The 16873-nt window shown below is 42.5% G+C and overlaps 3 protein-coding genes across 3 annotated transcripts; 2 read left to right on the top strand and 1 right to left on the bottom strand.

Annotated features, from left to right (window-relative positions):
• The first annotated feature begins 602 nt into the window (after positions 1–602).
• Positions 603–4526, top strand: ufsp2 (ufm1-specific peptidase 2). The gene is made up of 12 exons (XM_047045076.1): positions 603–734; positions 971–1043; positions 1202–1382; positions 1492–1546; positions 1637–1788; positions 1940–2132; positions 2274–2420; positions 2732–2896; positions 3157–3281; positions 3373–3449; positions 3601–3725; positions 3855–4526. Exons 1-12 carry the CDS (start codon positions 732–734, stop codon positions 3939–3941), a joined length of 1383 nt encoding a protein of 460 aa, XP_046901032.1. The 5' UTR covers positions 603–731; the 3' UTR covers positions 3942–4526.
• A 73-nt stretch (positions 4527–4599) lies between these two features.
• Positions 4600–10610, top strand: cfap97 (cilia and flagella associated protein 97). The gene is made up of 6 exons (XM_047045312.1): positions 4600–4714; positions 5724–6005; positions 6103–6787; positions 6990–7267; positions 9045–9201; positions 9391–10610. Exons 2-6 carry the CDS (start codon positions 5751–5753, stop codon positions 9534–9536), a joined length of 1521 nt encoding a protein of 506 aa, XP_046901268.1. The 5' UTR covers positions 4600–4714; positions 5724–5750; the 3' UTR covers positions 9537–10610.
• A 68-nt stretch (positions 10611–10678) lies between these two features.
• On the bottom strand, positions 10679–13147 carry slc25a4 (solute carrier family 25 member 4). Its single transcript, XM_047045313.1, has 4 exons — positions 12911–13147; positions 11674–12160; positions 11384–11524; positions 10679–11192 (listed from the first exon to the last, which is right to left on the bottom strand). The coding sequence occupies exons 1-4, from the start codon at positions 13019–13021 to the stop codon at positions 11035–11037; spliced, it is 897 nt and encodes a 298-aa protein (XP_046901269.1). The 5' UTR covers positions 13022–13147; the 3' UTR covers positions 10679–11034.
• Between the last annotated feature and the right edge of the window lie 3726 nt (positions 13148–16873).

Here is a 16873-nt window from a genome sequence, read left to right as displayed (position 1 = left end):
TCAGAAGGTTGCCGGTTTGATTCCCGGCCATGCAAAAATAAGTTGAGTCCTTGGGCAAGGTACTTCACCCTACTTGCCTGGGGGGGAATGTCCCTGTACTTACTGTAAGTCGCTCTGGGTAAGACCGTCTACTAAATGTAAATGTAATTCAATTTTCTTGCAAAAGGAAAGCAAAAAGTGGGGATTTGATTAGCTCTAAAGTGTTGTTTTGCCATTATGTTCTATCGTAAACTGTTTAAAATCGGCAAGTATTATGTAATTTATAACATACATATTATTTTGTTTAGGTCTGGTCAATAACCTAACCTTCATTAAAAAAAAATGTGACTATGAGACTGCAAAGTACATACATTATTTGTGTTGATCCATGTATGGGGGGTTTATTATCAGTGCATTACTACTCACAACTACCCACAAGATGGCGCAATGTCACTAGGGATTTTACATGGGACTATCTGTATTTCTTTTTCCGTGTAGGCTGCTGTAGAAAGTCTAGGTGCTTGGATTTATGTGGGGGGAAACAGTTTATAAATCAAACATCCCTAATGTAACGACTGAGCGTAGCCACAGACTTGTTGACCAATCGGTGCTCTCGTTGGGCCACGTTGACTAAAGACACGTTTATAACGCATCATCAAATTGAAAACAAATATGTCAGCCTTCGATGTAGTTTGGGCATAAGAAGAAGGAAGGTTTAGCAGAACAACAAAATCTTTATCGAAGGTTTAATAATGGTAATTTTTTAAGGATGAACCGATGTTTGTCTGTCAACTCTAGATAGCGCTGTATAACATGATGTCAAAATAGCTAGCAGCAAGCGAGCTAGTTTCACTGAATCAAAGCAGGCCATCTTTATCTAACGTAGTGTCTGTTTCTGTCCGAGTGCTCTTTATGCTAATTCAAACATCTTCAATCAACGTGTTATTCCCATATTTGTTGCTCTCTCACTTGCTCTAACTATCCTTTCAAGGTTGTCTCTGACTCAATCATCTTGCGAGTGAAAGGTCCTCTGGAGTTGAAGTGCCAGCTGGATAGCACCAAAGGTTAATTGAGCCAGTTAGAGTACCCTTTCAGTGCTTTGTGTTGTATTTATTTATAAATTCCTGACTCATGTACAACATGTACGAATTCATGTGATGTCCACTACTTTATAATCGAGTACTGTTCTATTCTAAGTGACGTACTATTTGTATTCTTTCAGTGCCACACATACAATCGATGATCAACAAAACTTTTGAGGCCCTCTGCTCAAAAGTGAAATCAGATTCCCTCGTCCTAAACGTTTGTAATAGTCCAGTCTTTATCTGGCCTAACAAAGATGTATTCGCAAAATCTGACAACATCACGGCTAACACATCGTGCATGGATCTTCTACACTTCCAGTAAGTAAACCATAAAGACATACTGATATCTGCATTGTATTCAAATGTAATTTTTGAGATGAGATATGATTTTATATGAAAGTTAATTATATCCACTTTCTATTATTAGGACGGACCAGGAAAGCACTAGCAAGAAATCAGGAAAAAAGAAAGGAAAAAAGAATGTAACTGCAAAAGTTTTTCAAAGATTGTCTTTTATAAATTCTTCTACATAAGACGCAGCCTCACATGCGTGTCTCTGTGTTTGTTTCAAGAGCATCATAAACATGAACCTGATGACCGAGGTGACAGAGCCAGTCCTCTCCTCAGCCCCTGTGCTACACAGAAGCACAAAGCACCACTTCATCCACACAATCCTACCCATGGACTGTGTGGTCACTGTGCCTATTGATGAGACTCTCAAAGTGTATGACATTCCAATTTCTTCATGGTTTGATTTTGACAGAACCTCATTTGAAATTCCATTAATTAATGACCATACAGAGCAGGCAGTAAGCAGGAAGTTGTTTTGGACTTAATGACTGACTATTGTTTTTGTCTTCCTTCCATGCCTGCAGTGCATGCGGACGCCTGATGGGGGCGCTCAGCAGCCAGCTGTGTGAAATGCAGACTGTAACCCTTCAGCACATGAAGGAAACAGTCGTATTGGTGCCACAGGCATTCCATTTCCTCCTGCCTGAACCCACAGGACTGGTGACTGTGATCTACCCTGCTGGGGTGCCAGACTCTCAGCTGGATGTTGTTCGAAAGGTTTCCTACATAGATTTCTGTATTCTGAAAACCATAGATAATGTGTAAAGAAAAAGAGAACAATTTGATCCTTAGTGTATAGGTGTTATTAGTTTCAGATTATTTTTCTACGTGGCATTTAGACGTTTTTTGTCTCTGTAGGAGTTGCATCATCGGTTTGAGCTGCCAGATGATAAACCCTATCTCAAAAGAGCCAATGCCTTCCACTTCCCTGATGAGCCCTACAAAGATGGCTACCTCAGAACCCCTCATGTTAACCTTAATCACCCCACTCTGGAGAACGGCAAGGTCAGTCCACTATTGGACATGTCTTCACAAGCACATGCTCATTAACATGTTTTCTCACAGATAAATACCCACCAGTGGGTTCTGAGGACCAATCAGTAGTGACACAGAGTTCTTATAATAATTAATGAAACCAAAGGGTACAAATGCTTGATCTTCTGCTGTGCTATCTCTACGCACAATTTGTACGTCTCTTTGTAAAAAACAAAAGTGTGAAAGAAATTCATGTGAATAGGTGCAGGGATTTCCTCATCACATGTGAATTCATGAAGCCACGTGTCTATTTTGAGGCCTTGTAAACCATTTCCCTCCAGCTGTATCTGGTCCAGGGGGTGTATTGCTACCACCACTACATGCAGGATCACATGGATGATAATGGCTGGGGCTGTGCCTACCGCTCCCTCCAAACCATCTGCTCCTGGTTCCTGTGCCAGGGCTATGTGGAACAAGCTGTGCCCAATCACAAGGAGATACAAGAGGTACAGAGATGCAGTGTTCTGTGAGGGAATTTTCCAGAAGATTTGGTAGAAGTTGAACAGGTATGCTAGTGCCAGAATTGTGTCAAGTATAGACCCACCTAGCTAGGCAGTGGACACAATTAGGCTACTATAGGGTCATCGTGGGGATTATGTAACTCTAGAAGGATGTTTCCTCAATTATATTTGCATCCAAAAAGAACCAAGCAACTTACCAAATCCATGGCATTGTCTGTTTATTGATTAGTTTTTTTGTTCCCAAGGCCTTGGTGGCTGTTGGGGACAAGCAGAACAACTTTGTGGGCTCTCGCCAGTGGATCGGCTCTATCGAGGTCCAGGCTGTGCTTAACCAGCTCCTGGGAGTCACCTCCAAGATCATGTTTGTCAGGTTAGAAACCCAATGCGTGTTTTTACGTTTGTGTGTCTCTGTTTGTGTGATCCAATTGGGACTTGGACATCTGTTTTTGTTCTTCTCTCAGCCAAGGTTCTGAGTTGGCCTCAAAAGGCAGAGAATTGGCCAACCACTTCCTGGAAGAAGGAACTCCAGTCATGATTGGTTAGGAAATGTATCTTATTCTTAAGGAATTAGTTAAGAATGTAAACCATTAGATTTGTTTATTACAGATTTTGTATTATTACTGCAGATCAAAATGAATCAATAGAATACAAAAACAAACATGTCGTTTTTCTTTTGTGTCTATGACTAGGTGGTGGTGTATTAGCACACACTATCTTAGGCGTGTCGTGGAGTGAGACCAGCGGTCAGATTCGCTTTCTTATCCTGGACCCACATTACACTGGGGCTGAGGACCTGCAGGTCATCACAGACAAGGTAATGGGAACCTTAAAAGTCAAACAGTAAGAAGCTTTGGCTCGGCAACATGTCTGACCCCTTTTATTTAATATAATTATGTTTAAAAGCTGAAGCCAATGTTAAATATTATTTTAATTTGAATTACAGGGCTGGTGTGGATGGAAGGGACCTGAATTCTGGGATCAGAATGCCTACTACAACCTGTGTCTGCCTTTGAGACCAAAGACCATCTGAGTTCTGTCCTCAGTTAACTATAATTGTTTCATATGTGCCACAGGAAAAAAAGAAAATAAAATGTAAAAATAAACAACCTGTAATTAAAGGAAATGTGATGTATGGTACACTGTAATACACACAGGCTACAGTGTTCTACAGGCTTTAAAAGTGTGTTAATTTCTTTAATGTTGGTAAACTGTACAAATACTATGACATTTACAGAATTATCCCAAAGATACTCCTGTGTTGGCTGTGTCCAGGTTCATTGTCCTGTTATGGGTCAGAATAACCAGAAATGCATACTGGCTTGTATATTTGAATTCATCTCATGAAATACTACATACTGTAGTGTAGAGGGTATGTAACTAAATTGTTGACTGACAATTATTAGTGCAGTATTAAACATATTTTTTTCCTTTGACATGGGCCAACCAGCAGAGGGTAGTAGAACAGTACTAATCCAAGGGTTTTCTATGTTGTTTGAACCTATTCACAATTTGGATGATCGTCCCTATTATATCCCATGTCGTATTGTTGATCGTAAGAGAGTATGATGTTTAGAAAGACATTTGATTTATTAAAAACTGTTTTTGATTACTGATACTTGAACCTAGTTGGATGTGACAATTTAGTTTTCAGCCTGCAGATGGCAGCAAATCAGTCGTCGCTTATTAGTTCGCCGAACAGCAAAACACGAAGAAGACGTTACTAGGTTACTCTGGAAGTTTGGCAGTAGTCTAGCTGGTGTAATGGAATAAATGTATTTATGCATACTGTAGTGCATTAGCTAGGTAAGTGTACTTGTTATGGCTTTGCTTACAGCTACCTATCTCTAATTGTTGGGATTACTTGAGCAAATACTTCAAGTTAGCAAACTAGCACTAATATTTATGGCTGTGGCAATCAATAGGAATCTTCAAAACATGTACACAGGCAAATTAGGGGTAAACAGGGCTACACTGTAGCACCTGCTAACTATCTTGCAAGGTACTATACTGTATTTACTGTAACCACACTACTGTACTAGTACTAGCTACTGGTGCTAAATGCCGACAAATGCAACCTGAACTGAAGCCTGGAGAGAAGAGATGAGCTGTCGAGTTGCACATGACATGGTTGCATGGTTGACAATATACTTTACTGTACAGTACCGGGGTACTGTACTGGTTTGCCCGGCTACTATATTTTATCTAGATAGCCAATAACAACGGAAAATTATATTATTAACACACGAGTAACGAGGCCGAGGCGGACATAGGGCACTGACCGTACCGTATTTGCTAACGTAGCTATAGCTACAGTACAGTAGCTGGCTAACGAAGGGTAGTACTGGATGCACCAGTATGCTATCTGTTCTGGATAGCTAGCTACCAAACACCAGATAATGCCAGATGTCAAGGCTTTTGATAGCTTCAGTGGTGCTTGATAGTGACTGTTTAGGACGACAACACAACGTATTATACATTTGACGGACAAACGTTTAGTTATTTAATTTACAATATATCTATACGTTTGACCCCAGTACCTACTTCGAAGGTATTTAGGCTACAGTACTAGCCTAGTCATATTGGATGTTGCTGTTATTCGTTACTATGTGTCTTTTACTTTAGTGATTTAAGTTGCCTGATTTAAGACATCTAACTAATACATTGTTTGTAGTACTGAAAAACATTGTTGGGTTTGAACAGCACATAAAAAAGAGCACAGAAATGACACTTCGCTTGTCATTTTGTATTTTCATGTCAATTGTTATGAAATGTTATGAATGTCTTACTGTTTTACTCTCATTATGATCTGTAGATCGTGGGAGTGTTGACAGAGATCGCCATGCTCAGTCCCAAAGAACTTGAGGGAGAGGTTGATCATTCGTTCTTTGACAGCGACGACAGCCGCTCCAGCAAAGACTCGGGGAAGAATGAAAGGAGTTCAGAGACTGAAAGACGTGGAAGGAAGGACAGCCCCAACAGCCAGACAGAGCCTTGTAGGACAGAGGTGTCTGGAGACGACAGGGCCTTTAATCCCAGTGAAGGAACACACGAAGATGAGAGCGGGCCATGCAACACCACCTATCTGATTTCAGAGGTAAGTATGCTTGCACCTAGAAATATTAAAGCTATAATGGATGTCTGCTTGTGAAATGATTGATCATTGATTTATTTGGTCTTTACTTTATTTCCAGCCTGAGTCAAAGACTGGCAGTATTGTGGTGGAGATAGACGCTAGCATTTCCTCCATGAGCTCCAGCAAAATCCTGACAGCACCATCGGCCGAGGTCAGGGAGGAGGACAATGCTGATGAAGATGGCTACCATCAGAGTGAGGAGGAGAGCGAGGAGGAGGAAGTGCCACCTCTTCTGAAGCAATCTCTTAAACCAAACAACGAGGCCAAGGTAGGCCCTCCCAAAAAGAGCTACAGGAGGCATCGTCACCGGAGCCCCTCACCCTCCTCCTCAGAGCAGGATTCGGACACTGACAGCTCCTGTGATGATGTCAGTAGCGGGGAAAACCTCATCCCTGAGTTCCACCCCGTCCAGACGGGACCCCAGTCCTCACGACCTTCCTCTTCTTGGCCTTCCTCCTCCTCCCCCAGCCAGACACGCAGACAGACACCAGGCAGGGCTGTAAAGGGCAGCCTGGAGGAGGACTCGGAGGACACAGTGACAGACGTCACACCGCTCTCTACCCCTGGTGTCAGCCCTATGCAGTCCCTGGACTTGGACCTGGGACCAGTAGGAGACAGAGAGGGGGAGGTGAAAGGTCAAAGGGTCAGGGAGCAGCAGGAGCTCTCTGAGAGTTGTTCTTCCAGCCACCTCAGCATTGCAAACCAGAAAGAAGAGGATACGGATCAGGGTGATGGTGACCATGGTGGGTGTTTAAATCCCAATAAAAAGTATTTTTAAATATATTCTTAATTTTTGATCAATATCCCCAATGCCTTTGTGGCCTTATTGGAATACTGTATATCCCACATACCCTTTAAAAGCATAATAGCCTAATTCGGCTTCAAAGAGATACATTTTTCAGTCTGTTGTGATCCCTTCCATATATCTCTCCATGCTACTGTAAGTGTTCGAGGGCGTAGCGGGTCGCCTGGACACCGACCTGGTCATCAACTGCCCTGGAAGCAGGAACAGGAAGAACTACTCCTTCACCAATGAGGAAGTGCGCCGCATTGACCGAGAGAACCAGAGGCTGCTCCACGAACTGTCCCGCCCGCCCCCCAGATCCAGGCCGGTTAGCGCGGCAACGGGGTTCATCACCACGCCAACTACACACCCTATCCGCCTTTACCACAGCGCCCTCAACAGGCAGCGCGAGCAACAACGCATTGAGAGGGAGAACTTGGTGAGTGTTAGGCTAGGTCGCTTGTTTCTATAACACTAGATGCTTGAAGGACAGGTTACTGTCTCTGTGATTGATACCCTCTTATAATAACTCTGAAGATGTTAAGATTAGTGCCACTGGACCCACCTACTTTTGTTTTATTTTTATTTGTACAGCACAGTAAATTGCCAGCATATTAATGGAACTCCTCCACCTCCTACCAACACTACCTAGACCTTTTTGGAACTTGACAAATGAAAATTCTAGAATGTTCATCAAAAAAGGTCTATACTGCTTCAGCTGCTGTGTGGCAGATGTTGCAGAGGTTGTTACACAAACACAGCTGCTGTGGCGCAAACAATGAATTGCTTAGTTGAATTGCAGTCTTTTCAAGCTTTTCCAGACTCATTCTTAATATTCCCCAGTAAACTCCTGTTTTTGTATACAAAATTCCTGTAAAGGAGGATTTAAGTTTTCCAGTAGCCTATGTCAGCTCAGAAAATGTATTAACTTGGCCCCAGACAACTAATATGAAGCGTTTGCACGTTTGTGTGTGTAAGAGTGAGAGAGAAAGTGATGGGGGGGGGGAAGGAGTGCAGACGAGCACACAAACGCGTGTTTCCATGCAAGCCTACTGTCACTAGTTATCACGTATCTGAGATAGCTTGGCGTGTAGTGTGGATTCTGAGGGGGGCCTTCAGAACTCCCTCTGTGCCCCCGGCCCAGTGAAAGCAGACACGAGTCCCAGCCTGGAGAGACGGCAGCAGGTGGCAGCCGGGGCCCTAGCTGTGGCAGCGAGTGACATTAAAGAGAGTTCAACCAAAGCCTAACTCTCCTCGTGCATGGACTCCAGAGGTTTCAAAGAAGCGCGGTCGGATCAAAATGGCCAGCGGCTTGATAGGTGCACCTAGGTAAACCCCCTTGAAAAACCATGCAGACACGTAGTAGGAGTGGAGCAGGAGTGCTCCACTATGCTAAACAGTCCCTGCGTGTTCTCGTCATTCCTCGCTCTGATACCGAGGACTCAGTCTTGTGAGGACACGCTGTACCACGTTTTCAAGGGGACACTCTTACTCGCCCTCTTACGCACTTTCTCTCCCTCTCTCTCCCTTCACCTTAAAGACGCCTCCCTCTCTTGCTATTCTTGGAGTGAAGAAACTGAATCTGCCATGTGAGCCGTTTTCCACTCATCCTCCGTGTCAATGATATTTCATTTGTCCCATGTAAAGGATTTCCATACAACCTCAACTAGAGACCCTCAACATACACTACACCATTTGTATTTAACACTCTATAGCACATAGAATACACTTTCCCTCCCTAAAGAAGTGTCAGCAACATACTGTTGGTCTTTATTGCATCACCTTCTCAAGCAAGCGGTCCCTTAAATATGAGATATTTCTAATGATCAGAGATGGTTTGTGACTCCAGGAATTACCCTTTGCACGTTTCCATTCATAGGCTGGTCTTTTCTGGGGAGTGTCGCTTACTTCAGTCTTGCTGGTCAGAGCATGAGTGCATGTGACTGTCTTAGTTCCTACACTGGTTATTTTTACTTTCGATGGGCACACGTTTTGAATCTGGTTTTGGGGGTGAACGTATCATCCCCCTTGATCCCTTTTTTTCTCTCAAAGCAGGAACCTAGAGTAGCTGTAATTTGTCTAGGACGATGTCCGCCCTCTCTAGTATAGATCCAGGGTAGATTATTCCATTGCCTTAATCCAATATAGATCATTGTTTTGCCCAGTCCAAACACAAACAAAACATCCTCAGAAAAGCGTTCCCTCTGTCTCATCAGGCCTTTCTGAGGAGGCTTGAGACAGTGAAGCCCTCCCGTGGCCTGAGGAGGACAGAGCAGCTGGCAGACTACCAGCGCCAGACCAGGTACCTGGGGCCCACGGAGCTCCCCAACATCCCACAGGGGCCGTCCAGGACCCCCAGCAGGACCTCCCCAGGTAGACACACCTGAGTAGACACACCTGAGTAGACACACATGTAGACACACGTACTGAGGAAATACCAGAAATGTATCGAAATATCGTATTGAGTCAATAAAGGATCTCGGTCACTTTCCTGCTCGATGCGTCGGCGCGTTTGTGACGGCCGCTCGTTCCCACGGCGACCCCTGTTTCCTCCGCCCGCAGGAAAGAGCGCCAGGCCTGGCAGGGCCTTGGGCAGGGCCACGCATCAGCGTGGACCCAGAGGAACGTCCTCCACCTCCAGAGCCACCTCCACCTCTCCTGTGACCAGGTCCAGCAGGGGGGGCGTCCCTCGGGCTGCCTGGGTGTAGCAGCTCTGTGGGAAGGAACAAGCCATTCATTCCTGTCTGTTTACAGCCTAGGATGGGAGAGCCCTGGAACACAGTGTAAGGTTAGAAGCTTGCAGAAGCTGTAAAACAGACATTCTACCAATAAACGTTAGCTATTTAAATGCCAGTTGCCATTTGCCATTGCAATTTCTCAATCCGTCTCGAAAAGATGAACAAACATTATTACATGTGATTTTACCATGTGAAGTTGTGCATAGTCATCATATAATAAATGTCACTATTAATAGACAGTTTTTATAAAAGCTCACTACTGAAGTGTTGCTGTTAAATTGTATATCTATTAAGTAAACCAAAGATCCATCTTCACTTTGGTTTACTAGGAGCTTTAGATGAATTAGAATGATTAGATGATATATTGTGAATAATTTACCATAGCATTGTTTGTTCTATGAAATAAATATATATGCTGAAATGGTTTAGGGACCAAAACTATTCTCCCTCTAAAATGATATTATTAGCCATTAATATACCCAGTGTTCCATGCTGCATTTGTACAGTGCGCTTGCAAAGTTTGGTTACATGTCCACTGTTTTTGTACTACATACTGCTTTATGATTCAACATCCAATATATATTTGTGTTCTAGTAAAGTTATTTCTAGAATATCATGGAGGAAAATATTTTTTTAATTGTTTTAGCATTCCAATAAAGAAGCCTGTTATATGCCGTAATGGCGTGCTTATAAAATTATTACAGTCAAACTTTTTCAATAGTCTAAGGCTGCTATCGCAGACAGATTAGAAAGCCTTAAAGGAAGCACTTGAAATAGCTGTCAGTCCCACACAGTATAACGGCAGGTGGGATGCTATGCCATACTCAAGACAGGATATAAGAGATATATAAGATATTATAAAGCCTACAATTCCTTCATTTCTGACATCCAGTTATTCTGTTAGTCAAGTGAAAAGTTGTTTGTGAGATTAGGAAACTGGTACACATTCATCATACTATGAATATTTTGTGTTGTGGAGAGTTTCTCATCAGGGGGGATAAGGGCCACTGGTTAAACTTGGTGAGGCTAACATTCATAAACACAAGTCTGTCTGACAGGTGTTTTGAGTTTTTGACCGCATAATAAACAATGACAACACACCAAGTAAAGACTACTTTTGATGTTTATTTTTATTTTAAGAACATGGTTCAACACATAAAATCAGTGGAACAAAACATGAACGTTGGGGGTTCTTAACAGACTGCTGTAATAAATAGAAATGTTCAACTAATTATGAGTTGAGCAAGTGTGCGGGGTTTTGACGACCAGCTTGACAAGTTTCCACTGAGGACCCGCCCATGCCTGTTTAGCACGTCTCGGGTGAGCTGTACAGATGTCCAAGCTGTTGTTTCATAAGTCAGCAAAAAAAAACACCTTGCTTGTAATATTTGACCATGGTGTTCTCGTTCAATAAAACCTTAAGACATACGTGCAGCCGTAGAAGGCTCTCTTTGGGAGACAAGAATGTTTATGTGTACTTCTTGATCTCGTCGTACAGGACCAGTACAAAGGCACCACCCATACCACGGATCACATTAGACCAAGCACCCTTGAAGAAAGCGCCTGAACCCTCATCCTTTAAGATCTTCCTCCAGCAATCCATTGTCCCTGAGTACATGATGTCAGCTATTGGAATAGAAAGATGGATTGAATTAATGCCACATATCATTGAAAGTAACGGATCAAAATGAAAAGAACGAATGTTTTGGGGGTTTTTTTGGTAACAAAAGTAACAGAGGAAACAAAAGAAGGGGAAAAAAAGGCCTGTTTTGGCCTAGTCTTGTTAAGTGTGAGTTCACAGCTCCCGAGTTCATTACCTGCTTTGCGTCCTGACTGCATCATCATACGACGTCTGACCGTGTCGAAGGGGTATGAAATGATCCCGGCAGCCGCTGTGACAGTCTGGGCGATCATCCAGCTCACTATGATGTGTGTGTTCTTCGGGTCTGGCAGCATACCTAAACAATAACGTTGAGTGGCACAATTGAGATTCATGCTTCTTCATGATTATGTTTGACAAAAGTAGGCCCAGTTATCCCACACCACTTTTGGGTCAAATGCATTGTTATTCTGTATCATAAGATATGTGTGTCCTCATGCAGATCACCTTTAGCTGTGTCATAGGTTCCAAAGTAGGCCGCTCTATAGATGATGATGCCCTGGACAGACACGTTGAATCCAAGGTAAAGACCTTTGAGGCCGTCAGATCTGAAGATCTTGGTGAGGCAGTTGCCCAGACCTGAGAACTCTCTCTCGGCGCCAGCTTTGCCGATGTCGGCAGCCAGCCTGGTTCTGGCGAAGTCAAGTGGGTACACAAAGCACAGAGATGTGGCACCGGCTGCTCCACCGGAGGCCAGGTTACCAGCGAAATAACGCCAGAACTGTGTCTTCTGGTCGACTCCGCCAAGGAAGATCTTTTTGTACTTGTCTTTGAAGGCGAAGTTGAGGGCTTGAGTAGGGAAGTAACGGATGACGTTGGCAAGGTTACCTCTCCAGAAGGAGACAAAGCCCTGTTCCTTAGGGATCCTGACGATGCAGTCCATGATTCCTTTGTACTGTTTATCAACAGTGATCTGTTTGCTGGCATATTGGACCTAGAGAATGGAACACAAGCATTTTTGAGACTGGTTGAGTCTTTTGACCAAAATGTGTTTTCTCTTCTACAATAGGGAGCTCAGAAATCCTGCATAGAAAATCTCTTAACAAGGCCGTTTGTGCAGATTGTACTTGTTTTTTGTTTTGTTTTTTTGTAGATGAATTGTCTTAAACTATTTTGGTTGCATCTTAGTCTGTTGGGCCTACAGTGTAGGCTGACATCTATAGAGACAGCCTCCAGTTGTTGCGTCACTTGAGTACTGCTTGTGCATATTGGGTTGCATCTTACCAGTTAAATTTAGCAATACACTAACGCTGATCACGTTTTGAAGTAACTCAATTTTTCAACGTTATTTTTCATTTGAAAGAGAAAATGCTGTTCATTATTATTTTGATCTTGATGTCGACATCAAAATACTAGACTTTATCCGATACCTAAACATTTCTCGAGACCAAATTGACTCATGATAAAAAAATATGACTAATGCTTATACCAACTATAAAATCATTGAAACAAGATGTGTCATTTTAGGATGGCTAGTCCCTGAATCGTTGCTCCAGTCATTACTTCGGAGTGACATGTCACGTGCGCCAAAAGAAGTTCAGTTGTTCAGAGCATCCTTAATTGGGATGAAATTAATTTTTACTTTGGATCCAATGATGGATTATTCAGTGATTTGCACTTTTTCCCTCACAGGTATTCTATTTGCACCACATATTTTCTTATTGACTCATTAAACACTTCTTACCTGAAGTAACAACTTGACTCTCTCAATTGGAGCAACAGCTGTCTTTGATATGGCAGCGGCAATACCACCTGCCAAAAAATCCTTCATGAAACTTATCACTGCGTCCGACATCTTTGCGGATTTTTCCTCGCTGGGCAGAGGTCAGAATTTAGAAGTCACAATGCTGCAGTCGTCTTGAATGTATCCTTAAGGAAACCCAACGCCCATCCAAGTGGACCGAGTCCCCTCACCTCACCTAATATATGAGGGCTGTTTATCGCGAGAGTATAAAGTGATGGATATGCAAGTTGTCGAACAGATTAACGAGGTTAAATAAATATCCTAGGTGAAGGGTCATATATTTCGCCATGTTCACGCTGTACATATTCCAAAGAAACTTGGGGGCGTTTAAAGGACAAATTGAAAATCGTTGTTAATTAATATAATTATGTAGCCATGATATTTAGTCTTATCGGAGATAACATTTAACTGATATATTCTTGAAGAATGCATGAATGTAACCATGCCAGGAATACATGTTATCCCCACCTATAATATCCATACATTGAAATGAATGAATACCACCCTGTCTCTAGTGTTAGTCTACTGCATCTCAAAACAATATTAAAACTAGAGTTTACTTCTAAATTCATGTTAATTTTGGCGTCATGTCACATAATAAGTCCACGTGAAATTAAATAAAATAAATGGTGCCACTGAACTGTTTGTAGTTGGCAGGCACACCTAGGCCTATAGGCCATTCTTTTGGAATCTCGTTTTTTGGCAATATAGTGTATATACCTGGGCTTTCCTCTGTATGTATTCTTAATGGAAAATCTTACCAAATTAGAAATCATTGCTCATTTAACCATGGCAGGGTAAGTAATTGGTGCTTCCACGCGTTGACTTCCCCTGTCAGCGTGGATGCTGATAATCACCTAATTTACTTCAAGTTAAGTAGGCTGTAACATTTGTCTCTCTGAAATGGCCTTAGTATGTTTAAAAGGCACGACTTGAATGTATGAATATACCTAGCAAGATAATGATAGCCTTTCTTAAATGAAGGTCGAGTCTAGGTCAGGCTGGTGTGTCACTGTTCATTGAACCTTTGGTGAGTAGGACAGGACTTTTACGCAAACAAGCGCAACTATGTGTGATCAAATATCCCTGGTGCTGTTGACTAGATAACCACGCGGTGGCGCACTTTTACCATGAAATGAACAGTTTATATCGTTTCAGCAATGTCAAAACATTACTGGTAGTAGCTTACTGAGACAAAAACACAGTTAAACAGTTAAACGCAGCAAAGTAGCTTACTTAAGAAAGCAGTTATCCTATTCAAATGTAACTGCTTTTCTTTATTTTGAGGAGTCATAATAAAACATTATAAAAACATGCACACGTTAACATCTGCATTTATTTTTAATGATCTCTCTATTCTTTTTAGAGAGTTGAATGCGGCAAGCGACAGGTGCAAATGTACAAATCTTAGCCCTCAGGTAAATCCTTATGGTCTGAATGGGTGACTGAATATTTGCAACCAGCAAATAGTCGCATTATACAAAGTTGGATCAGGGGTCAGCAGCAGTCGACGAGTAGCGTGTAAACATTGTGTGATATCATATATTGTACATACACCACTTTTAGTAAGCAGAGAGTTTCAAAGGGGCCCCTGGAAAATGTTAGGGATCACTGTGTCCCCTCTCCCCCCGACCCCCACCCCCCCGAGACTCCGATCCCCATTTGTTAGGACTGGTTGACACAGCTTGTCAGCAGAGGTCGGGTGTGCTACAGTGAATTAGCATTTTGAGTCGGTTTAGGATCATAGCTGTGAGCTGCAGGTGTTAGACTAGAAGACTTAACTGAGTTTATCCCTGTCTGGAACCACAGCAAAGAGTCTTCACACAGTCACACAACTATCAACAGTTATCTTCACAACCTCCCTCTCTTCCTCACTCATCAGACGGCCTCCTGAGGTCATGGATAGGTAGAACGTCAGTCCACCCATAACTGTCCATTCTACTTTTAGGATGAAATAACAATACCTCAGACAGGATTCACACATCATTATTTTAGTTTTGTTGCATTACAGGACTTAATGTTGACCTGTTTCTGAGAGTATTCGTCTCCTGTTCCTGATATCCCCTTTATCCTGTTTGTGTGTATGAAACCAAAGAAAAATATGAAATAATGCTGTGACTATATGGCATGAACTGCAACTTTTTAACTTGGTTTTTAATGGAACAATGACAGAGTTTCCCTCTAGTCTTTGGTCCCTTTGTTAGGCTGTTTTTCATAAAGGGGAAAGAAACAGTCTGGGATACCGTGAGTCAAAGAACTGTGTGTTTGTGTGTGTGTTAAAGAGTGTGACTGCCAAAGAGTGTGTGTGACTTCCCTGTGGTCAAGGCGGTGGTATTGGGGGAACGGCCTTGGTCGACTCTCTCTCACACACACACACACACACACACACACAAGTGTAGGCTGTGTAGGCCTGAGAGCCACTGGTTCAGAGCTCGAGAAATCCCCGTGACCAATCAGGTAAACCTGGAGACACACTGTCAGTGGGGAACGCTGGAAGGACGGAGTGGGAACCGAGAAAGCGTTAGGGAGGTAGGGCGAGCGACGGAAAAGGGTTGAGAGTTAGAGAGCAAAATACATGGGGGAGGGGGGGGGGGGGTGGGAGTAAAGAAGGAGAAGGGGGGTTGAGGGGGGGGAGCGGGGTGGGGCATTGGAGGGAGAGTCAAATGATGTGAACTCTCTAATCTCATTATGCCTGGCCACTGATGTGTCTGACTGACAGGGCTTCTCTCCATAGGACTCCCAATGGTGTCCTGGCATTGTTGTCTTTTGAAAATATCTGTTAGTCACTCTGCAGCAACCATTGAGTGTTGAGAGGATGGACTACGTTTGTCAGTCTTTTTCTGTTTCGTTAAATCACGGACATCCAAAACGATCAGTTATGAATATCGAGCTTACATAGAATACCTTCTTTTAACGCTGTTCCTGTTTGTAAAAATTGTTGATTTTATGCAAACTCTCCCATGGGGGGCACTCAAACATCAGATTTTCTCATTCATTCAAAGACGTATTACAATTGTTCATTTTGACTAATTCACATTCCTCAGTCATCTATTATTATATTCATACCTCTCAAAACAGTTATATCCCATTTATAATGATAGATCAATTTGAAAAATCAAAAAATGAAAAACCTATAATTTGCTCAAGAGAAAGAAATACATTTTAAAATGTGAGTTAAACTAATCCAACTGTCTCTTTACAATGTTCAAATTACTGTTGCAATCCTTGCCTGTGTGTCTACCCCATATTGCACTTCTCTTTTTGTATTGAAGTGCGTGTAGATGGAGATCCAGCCCTGGCAGGGCATTCAGAAGAACGCCTGTCTTTGACAGATTAGGGATTTTAAATTGGATGAAGTGGAACAAGCAAACTTTACTCAGTCTATTTTACCAAGGAGAATAAGGAAGATAAATCGTTTTCGTGAATCGTCTTACCCTCCTAATTTGTTAAGCTCGGATGTTAAATTGAAGATTGACTGAAATGTAAATGTTTGTGGTGCTTTTCTGTCCTCCATTCACAACCTACCCTGCCTGTGACACGAATAACCGACCCTTCCTCATAAACAATATACAATAGAAACAACCCCATAAAAAAATATATCCTTACATCATGGAAACACTTTTAAGGGATGTCAAGACATGTCATTGTCATTATATCCATATGACCTTGATAAGTCACTATAGTAAAGGCTAATTATTCATTATCATTGTCATGACTTAACCTGTCTACTTTTCTGGATGGGGAATGTGCTTATTATTTTTGCCTAATTGACCATGCATGTTTATCCTTTAAATAGAGAGATGAGGGACTATGTGTCCATCTTGGTGTGATGACCGTGGTGGAGGGCTGATTGACCCTTGACCTCTGGATGTGTGGGTCTCCAGACGTCCACCTCCTGAGCCC

Source organism: Hypomesus transpacificus, chromosome 22, assembly GCF_021917145.1.
Source record: "Hypomesus transpacificus isolate Combined female chromosome 22, fHypTra1, whole genome shotgun sequence".
Classification (NCBI taxonomy): Eukaryota; Metazoa; Chordata; class Actinopteri; order Osmeriformes; family Osmeridae; genus Hypomesus; species Hypomesus transpacificus.
The sequence above is the reverse complement of the archived record's forward strand: the minus strand, read 5'-3'. Positions and strand labels throughout refer to the sequence as shown.